Source organism: Asterias amurensis, chromosome 9 (assembly GCF_032118995.1).
Source record: "Asterias amurensis chromosome 9, ASM3211899v1".
NCBI classification, from domain to species: domain Eukaryota; kingdom Metazoa; phylum Echinodermata; class Asteroidea; order Forcipulatida; family Asteriidae; genus Asterias; species Asterias amurensis.
This window is the reverse complement of record NC_092656.1, coordinates 12,188,940-12,198,439: the sequence shown is the minus strand read 5'-3', so window position 1 is coordinate 12,198,439 and position 9,500 is coordinate 12,188,940. Positions and strand designations below refer to the sequence as shown.

Here is a 9,500-nt window from a genome sequence, read left to right as displayed (position 1 = left end):
CCAATCAATTGTCACAGTTTGTGACCGAGGTATAACAACATTTGCTGTTACATGTTACACTGTCTAAACTGTTCATCAAACTTCGTCATAGTAATACATTGGTGCATTTTACAGACAGTCTTTGTCAGTTTACAGATCAAGCATCTGACAATGAAGTGTTTTCCAAAACTTTCTGGATGGGAAAAACCACACAATTGGTTTGTTTCACAGAACAAGTTGATTGTCGGGTTCTATTTCCCTTTATACGTCAGTAGTTCACTTTCGAACCATTGGTCTACCTCCACATGGTACTAAAGGGCCGTTACCGGAATTGATCGGTCGGGATGTCGGTCGGGTAAAAAACACCGTTATCACTACTGGGAAAGTCTGCCAAAGGAAGAGAGAGTAGGTCACCAAAAAAATAAAAATAAACAAATAAATTAAGTTTTACCAAAAATACTGGTCAAGACAAATCGCTTAATAATTTATTTAATTGTTCGGGAATTCAACATGCTGGTCAAGACAAGTCACGTAATGACATGTGAGCTGTAAGATCTCATTACAGCTCTAACATACCCTATTTGACTTGGTAAAGGCTGTCTATACTTTTAGAAATAACTCTCCAATGACTTTAACATCTAGGTATTAGGGCACTGAAGAGCTGTTGATGTTAAATCAGATAAAGGTTTCATATAATACCAACAAAAGTATCAAAACGTACACCATAGGATGTTGAAATAGCACAAATTTCGTTAAAGCCAGTGGACACTATTCGTAACTACTCGAAACAAACATAAGCCTAAAACCCTACTTGGTAACGAGTAATGGGGAGAGGTATAAGACATTGTGAGAAACGGCCCCCTCTAAGATTTTGAGGTCTCGTCTCGAAATCAAACATCTGAAGGCACATAACTTCGTGTGACAAGGGTGTTTTTTTCTTTCATTATTTTCTCCCAACTTCGACAAACAATTGAGCTCAAATTTCCACAGGTTTGTTATTTTATGCATATGTTGAGGTACACCAAATGGGAAGACTGGTCTTTGACAGTTACCGATAGTGTCCAGTGTCTTTAAAAACAAACAACTACATTGGTGTTTTTCAACACCCCATGATGTTAATGTTAATTCTCTCATCGATATAAGACGACAGCAATGGTGTTAGTTTTAACACCCCAATTTTTGCAGAGTGTTAAAGCGTTGTGTCCACCGTACCCCCAAAATGGCTTTAAAGGGTCTTTAAAACACATGGTCCGCAGATTTACATTAAACTTACACAGTTTGAAGATTATGATAGTAGAAAGCTTCCCTTGAAATTTTACTTACTGAGGTGCTGTAGTTTTTGAGAAATGAGTAAAAGTAATAGTTTTCGTCTCAGTTTTAGCATGTAAAAACGTATTAACCAGTTATGCTATGGTTTTGGTATAATATAATAACTGGTTAAGGGGATTTTACATGCTAAAATAATTTTGGTCTCATGAGACCAAACTATTTTGTGACTTGTTTTACTCAAAAACTACACAACCTTAGTTAGTATAGGTTTTCTCGGTCAAATTCGGCAAATGAGCAGTCAATTTAATTGTCATGCGTCCGAATTGAAGCTGTTTTGCTTTTCCAATTACTGCGTTTCAAATTCAGAATTCGGTCATTCAATTTCGTTTTGGGTCGAGTCAAATTCCTTAAGCACTCTGTTCAATTTAGCGCAGCGTCATTCTTTTTCATGACACACTCGCCCCAAGAAGCGTCTGCGAATTTGAATGCTGCTTTGATGAATTGTTAACTTGAATGATTATTTTGTTAATTCGAATGACGCGACATTACATTTGGCTCATCCCAAAACGATATCGAATGGCCCTTTTGAGTAGCTTTCGATTTTGCGCGGAATAGAATAGCTTGGTGGTTAAATTTGCTGCTCTTTTTCTGAAATTGGCCGAGAAAACCTATAATATTTGAAGGGAAGCTTTCCACTATCATTATCTTCAAACCCTGTAAATTTAATGTCAATCTGTGGACATTTTGAAAAAGTACCCGAATATCCTTTAACGTGAAAATCTTGTGAACATTTATAATAAAATTTTATTGTTTAAAAACAATAATGGCACATCCTTTGACCTTAATGCGCCTAATGAGATCATACCCTGAAAATATACCCGCGGGGAAATACAATTGCAATAATTATTACAAGTAGTCCAAAGCAAAAACAACCATTACTTGATCCGGGTAACCCGAGTGGCTTCTGTTTTAAAGTACAATGCATTGTCTGAAACATTGCATCACTTTTTATTTGTAATTCGAACAAGGAAGGAAGTACTGTATCCAACTCTTTCGCTTTCATGTGAGCTCTAAGGTACATATATTAAGCGTCATCAGTAAGAACTTTGTTGAATCTTCCAGGTGCATTGTACAAACAAGGAGACAGTTGACTGGTTCGTCTTCAGGGCAGGGAAACATAAGCTACAGGTAAGGTCATGAGGAATTGTAAATCAAACTTGCGAATTTACACCTAACTCGAGGACAAAAAGCACATCGGGTTCACGCTCTGTGACCTGTGGTCTGTTGGTTCGCAGCTGTTCTAGGTGGGCTGTTGTGTGGTGGCCGAGAAGCAAACAGAACTGGATTCAAGGCTCTTGTGTTCTGATCATCGCACTGGTGGGTTCAAATTCCGGTCTTGACACTTGCGCTATGCAATGCACTTAAATGCAGTGGACACTATTGGTAATTGCTCAAAATAATTATTAGCATAAAACCTTACTTTGCAACAAGTAATGGGGAGAGGATGACGGTACAAAACATTGTGAGAAACGGCTTCCTCTGAAGTGTCATAGTTTTCGAGAAAAAAGTAATTTTCCACGAATTTGATTTCGAGACCTCAGATTTAGAACTTGGTCTCGAAATCAACCGTCTAAACGCACACAACTTCGTGTGACAAGGGTGTTTTTTTCTTTCATTATTATCTCGCAAGTTCGATGACCGATTGAGCTCAAATTTTCACAGGTTTGTTATTTTATGTTTACGTTGAGAAACACCAACTGTAAAGGCTAGTCTTTGACAATTACCAATAGTGTCCACTACCTTTAACCACCATTGCCTCGTTCTTCGGATGGGACGTATTTCATTTGTTGTTGTGTCCGTAAAAGAACAAAGTTACCTATCGATAAGAGAGGGTTAACTTTGTCCCGGTGTTTTAACTATATTCGAAGTGTGGACCCGAGAACCAAGTAGGGACTTTTAACACTGTGTGGATTTACACACGTCCACATCGTGTTGTTATTTTCAATGTTGATCAATATGATTTTCTTTAAAGGTACTGGACACCATTGGTATTTATTCAAAATATTTATTATCATAAAAACTTACTTGTTAACAAGCAATTGAGAGTTGTTGATAGTTTAACGCATTGTGACAAACGGCTCCCTCTGAAGTGACGTAGTTTTCGAGAAAAAGGGTAATTTTCCACTGAAATGATTGAATTTGATTTCGAGACCTCAGAATTACATTTTGAGGTCTCGAAATCAAGCATCTGAAAGCATACAATTAGGTGTGACAAGGGTGTTATTTTCTCGCAACTTCGACGACCAATTGAGTTAACAATTTTCACAGGTTTGTTATTTTGTGCAAAATTATGTCGAGATGCACCAAACGAACAGACTGGTCTTTGACAATTACCAATAGTGTCCATTGCCTTTAAAATAACTTACTTTTCCGGGTTCATTACAAAAGTATGGTACTTTGAACGACACAACCACCAAAATAATGATCCTGTATTACTTTTAACGACAGGCGGAAATAAAACACTATGATCCTCACAGGACGCTCATAAGATAAGATAAGATAAAAACTATATTATCTCACACTGGGGAAATTGCATCTGTAGTTTCCCTCCTTAAAGGCAGTGGACACTATTGGTAATTACTCAAAATAATTATCAGCATAAAACCTCAATTAGTAATGAGTTATGGGGAGAGGTTGATAGTATAAAACATTGTGAGAAATGGCTCTCTCTGAAGTGACGTAGTTTTCGAGAAAGAAGTAATTTTCCATGAATTTGATTTCGAGACCTCAGGTTTAGAACTTGAGGTCACGATATCAAGCATCGGAAAGCACACAACTTCGTGTGACAAGGGTGCTTTTTTCTTTCATTATTATCCCGCAACTTCGATGACCGATTGAGCTCAAATTTGCACAGGTTTGTTATTTCATGCATATATGTTGGGATACAGGAAGTGAGAAGACTGGTCTTTGACAATTACCAATAGTGTCCACTGTCTTTAAAGGGTGTACTTTTTGTAAGACAAAAAGCACAATGTCCACAGACTTACACTAAACTTACACAGTTTGAAGATAATGATAGTAGAAAGCTTCCCTAAAAAAATATTACGTGCTCGGGTGCTGTAGTTTTGGGGCGATGGGTAAAACAATGAAAAAAAAAATTGGTCTCATGAGACCAAAATTATTTTAAGCATTTACAAACGTATTTTCATTACACTGTTTCACTCATTTCTCAAAAACTACAGCACCTCAGTAAGTAATATTTGAAGGGAAGCTTTCCACTATCATTATCTCCAAACCCTGTAAGTTTGATGTAATTCTACGGACATTTTGAAAAAGTACCCCAACCCTTTAAAGGCAGTGGACACTATTGGTGATTGTCAAAGACTAGCCTTCACAGTTGGTGTATCTCAACATAAGCATAAAATATCAAACCTGTGAAAATTTGTGCTCAATCGGTCATCGAACTTGCGAGATAATAATGAAAGAAAAAAAAACACCCTTGTCACACGAAGTTGTGTGCGTTTAGATGGTTGATTTCGAGACCTCAAGTTCTAAACTTGAGGTCTCGAAATCAAATTCGTGGAAAATTACTTCTTTCTCGAAAACTATGATACTTCAGAGGGATCCGTTCCTCACAATGTTTTTTATACCATCAACCTCTCCCCATTACTCATTTCCAAGTAAGGTTTTATGCTAATAATTATTTTGAGTAATGACCAAGTGTCCACTGCCTTTAATCACCCGGCCATGACACGCCCAAGTATGGCCACGTAATACCATTGGGTATACTCTTGTATTTGAGGTCTCGAAATCAAATTTGTGGAAAATAACGTCTTTCTCTAAAACTATGGCACTTCAGATGGAGCTATTTCTCACAATGTTTTATACCATCAAGCCTCTCCCCACTACTCGTCACCAAGTAAGGTTTTATGCCAATAATTATTTTGAGTAATTACCAATAGTGTCCACTGGCTTTAAACCGAAAGTAGACTGTTGTTTTTGGTTGTTGTTTTTGTGTGAGAAGGGTGTCATTAGTTTCTTCTCCTGCTATTGTAAAGAATTTACAGTATATGTGAGCATCATTACTTACTTTTGTTATCTCTAATTACTTCTATTAACTTTTACTTCTCTTTTGTTTTCATGTCGAAGCGCATAGAGACTTCTTTGTAAGTGTGATATGCGCTGAACACAAACGGTTATTTATTTTTATCAACACAGTACGGTCAGTAGGAGTTTAGCTTTGTATGGTAGAAGAATACTCAGATGAGTTTTGTGGTATAGCAACAAAGGTCATTAATTTCTGTTGAGAAGTGTTGGTTGTGGGGAAAAACAGGTGGTTGACAACGTTTCGATCTGTATGCTCTGATAAATGCTAGACTCTGTCGGTGGATGGTGGTCCCCGTTTCCGAAGCAAGCCCAACTTCCAGTTAGACTCTATGGCATCACTTAAGCAGCACTCAGCAACATATTCCAGCTTCTCCATGTTAAGGCGATCAGGGGTGGATTTCACAAAGAGTTAGGACTTGTCTTATCTCGATTTAGGACCAGTTGCTCGTCCTAACTTAGGACTCTCCATGCAATTTGTATATCTCCTAGGACTAGTCCTAAGTTAGGACTAGTCCTAACTCTTTGTGAAATCGACCCCAGGGCATACTGAACAAAACGTTAAGTTGTCATCAGCCACCGATGGTTCTCAGAATCAACATTACTCAATAAAGACCCAATTTACACTTGGCGCTTCCGCAAACCTGACACGAGTACTTTTACTTAAAACATTGTTAATAGCTGAGAGCAAGTAATGTTAATGCATGATATGGTGATTGTCTTTAATAGGTCCGTACGGAGAGCGAATTGGTGATTTGTTCGTCATTGTTCACTGGAAACATTACCGTGGAAATATACACTGTGGCAGTATGATGACGGACGCCGCGTCCGAAGGTGTGGACTATGAGGATGCCACGTTGTCCGCAACAGCAGCGGGATACACGTTCGAAGATAAAACTCAAAGAACCATCATAGGCTGTGCGTACTGTCTGGTGGCTTTGACTGGCTTCGTAGGGAACGTCTTGGTCATTCTTGCCGTTATCTTATCCAAGAAACTTCAGACCCGCACCAACGCCTTCGTCGTCAACCTCGCCACGGCCGACATGGTGACTTGCACCGCTGCACCGTTTATGGCGGTGGCTCTGCTGAGCATGGACGGATGGCCCTTACCGGATGTCATGTGCTCCCTGGCGGGTGCCTTCTACTACACCGCCCTGTCGTGCAGCATCATGAACTTGGCTGCCATTGCAATCAACCGGTACATCCTAATCACCAAATCCATGGAGACGTATCGAGCGATATACACCAAGCCGAAGATGGCAGCCATGTTGGTCTTCACGTGGCTGTACCCAGCATTGGTGTGTTGCATTCCCCTGTTTGGAGTCGGGAGGTGGGGCTACTCCGAAAAGTTTAAGACCTGCTCTCAGGACAGCTCAATCACCAGCAGCAGGACCTTCAGTCTTTTGGGCTCTACCCTCATCTACCCAGTGCCTCTCATCATTCTCTTCGTGTGTTACTTCAAGATCTATCGCCACATCTCCAGCCATTTGAAAAAAATTAAGGCAAATAAAATCGAGATGGCTGATACCTCCTCGTCTAACATGAACACAATGCAGCGGCAAAGAAAACCACCGATGGGTCACAGCAAGAGGCAGATAAAGATAACCAAGAATCTCTTCTACGCCATGTGTGCCTTCATTATTTGTCTACTCCCCTTTGCCATTGCTCTTGTGATCCGCAACAGCGACCCTGTGGTCCCGTGGACCGGGATGATCGTACTGTGTAACAGCGCCGTCAACCCCGTCATCTACGGGGTGAAACACCCGCACTTTAGGGTGGTGTTCCGTTGCATGCTCCGGTGTCGGTGCTACATGATTCCGGAGCCATCTCGCTGTCTTCGGAAGGTGATATCAAAATAAGAACACTGCTCTGATGTTCGCCAAACTGAAATTTCAAAACTTCTAAACACCACCGGAGGTACACAGACAAACCAGAACGTGACGGTTGACCATTCTGAGAGCAGTGCAAGCCTGTGATGAGTCAAATTGACTCGGCATGGAATCAATTTTAAACACAACACGAACATTCCTCAGTTCTGGTGTTTTCAACTGTCTTATGTCATCTGCCTGTAAATTGCCTTGAATGCGTGAACTTGGGTTGTTATCTGTCAATTCTTTAAGATGGTTTTTTTTGGCGGGGGGGGGGGGGGTGTTTTAAGAGTGAAGTACAATAATTGCGTGCAAAGGGAAACCAGTTTTAGCTTTACTAACAACGAAGTTTAAACAATTAATAAGTTACTGTATATTGCAAAAAGACAGCTGAAAAAGAAAACTGTTTTACACAGTTTAGAATGCCTATTAGGTATTGACTCTAAATTTATATAAAAATGTACAAAATGTAAATGAGGATGTTACTATAAAGTGAAAAGGAATGACAACAGATGTCCCAGCAGGGATGTAAATGAATTTTCATTTATATGTATATATATATATATGTATTGGGAGACCACCAACATAGGGCTAGATAGCTCAGTTGGTAGAGTGCCGGCACGTTAAACCGGAGGTCGTTGGTTCAAATCCCACTCTAGTCAATTTTCCTTTGTTAAATCCTAAAAAATCATTTAAAAATGTACCCAGTCAGTTTCCCTTGTGGTTTATTATTTGATATATATATATATATATGTATCGTTACCCGGGTGTGATCCCTGGCTACACGGCAGTTTGCGGTTTAATGGCTTCTGACAGGCACCCCCGAACAAAGATATTGACAAAATTGGGAGACCACCAACATAGGGCTAGATAGCTCAGTTGGTAGAACGCCGGCACGTTAAACCGGAGGTCGTTGGTTCAAATCCCGCTCTAGTCAATTTCTCTTTGTTCAATCCTAAAAAATCATTTAAAAATGTACCCAGTCAGTTTCCCTTGTGGTTTATTATTTGATATCTGATATAAAAAGTCGCATCTCCTTAAGGTGATCCCCTGTCTGCCGCTTCCCAGGTTGTATCGTTACCCGGGTGTGATCCCTGGCTACACGGCAGTTTGCGGTTTAATGGCTTCTGACAGGCACCCCCGAACAAAGATATTGACAAAATTGGGAGACCACCAACATAGGGCTAGATAGCTCAGTTGGTAGAGCGCCGGCACGTTAAACCGGAGGTCGTTGGTTCAAATCCCGCTCTAGTCAATTTTTCTTTGTTCAATCCTAAAAAATCATTTAAAAATGTACCCAGTCAGTTTCCCTTGTGGTTTATTATTTGATATATATATATATATTTTTTTTTTTTTTGGGGGGGAGGGGGATGTACTTTCTTAAAATGCTTTGTATCTTAGATAAAGAGCTGGGTATTGTTTCGTGGAATTGTTGTAATTCATTCTTTCTGTTTCAAGTGGTATCTCAACCTTAACAATTTAACGCCAAACAATACACCAGAAGAGCACATCGTTTGTGGCTAATGCTTTACATTGAAAAGGAATACTTTCGTATTTGTTGAAACATTATAGCTCTACAAAGATTACAAAACCAAACCGAGAGGTAAAAAGCAAACCCCTGTGTGACTAAAATCGACCCATTATTGAAGTATAGTTCCTCCAATTTCACTTTTTGCTTCCTTCAATTGGGACTAATTTTCAAAGGAGATTGTTGAGTAACCAATACAACAATATGTCGAACTCGGGGGCAATAAAGCCGATGTTTGTTTCAATTTGTTGAAATAAAATTTCAAAAATTAATAAAAGAGAGCGAGGGGAAATCATGGAGCGGTTCTTGTTTCATATGGCCAAACACCAGGTCTCATGCTTAATATGTTACTAGTATCCTGCTCGTTTCTTCTAAGCAAGCAAGCAATCATTAAGCAGTTTAAGGTGTCTGCTTGATCAGCTCGTTGATATTGGGCCCAGGTAATAAGGTCAAATAGATCAAACAATGATAAAGTATTTGCTAATGCTCACATGTGATTATTCTTCCGGACGTGTTTGTGTTTTTACGGATTTCCATTCTGTTAATTTATGTGAACTCATAGGCAAGCAATGGCTATTATTTCCTCCATAAAAATATAACCTAGGAACGAAAATGTTGATTTATCTGGCAGTAAATGACATGGAAGGCTGCCTTCAAGCAGGGTCCAATTTCATAAAGCTGATTAAAGGCAGTTGACACTATTGGTACTTGTCAAAGACTAGCCTCCACAGTTGGTATATCTCAACATATGC

At 39.4% G+C, this 9,500-nt stretch overlaps 1 protein-coding gene across 2 annotated transcripts; it reads left to right on the top strand.

Annotated features, from left to right (window-relative positions):
* The first annotated feature begins 2,304 nt into the window (after positions 1-2,304).
* LOC139941549 (beta-4C adrenergic receptor-like) lies at positions 2,305-9,162 on the top strand. Of its 2 annotated transcripts, none has more exons than XM_071938100.1 (2): positions 2,305-2,436; positions 6,082-9,161. In XM_071938100.1, exon 2 carries the CDS (start codon positions 6,162-6,164, stop codon positions 7,209-7,211), a length of 1,050 nt encoding a protein of 349 aa, XP_071794201.1. In that variant the 5' UTR covers positions 2,305-2,436; positions 6,082-6,161; the 3' UTR covers positions 7,212-9,161. The 2 variants fall into 2 exon arrangements, with proteins under 2 accessions (XP_071794201.1, XP_071794202.1); XM_071938101.1 differs by lacking the exon at positions 2,305-2,436 and adding an exon at positions 2,466-2,625 and having other exon boundaries at positions 6,082-9,162.
* Positions 9,163-9,500: the final 338 nt, after the last annotated feature.

Coding starts and splice junctions, on each gene's coding strand:
- LOC139941549 (XM_071938101.1), top strand. CDS start 6,162: ATGATGACGGACGCCGCGTCCGAAGGTGTGGACTATGAGGATGCCACG.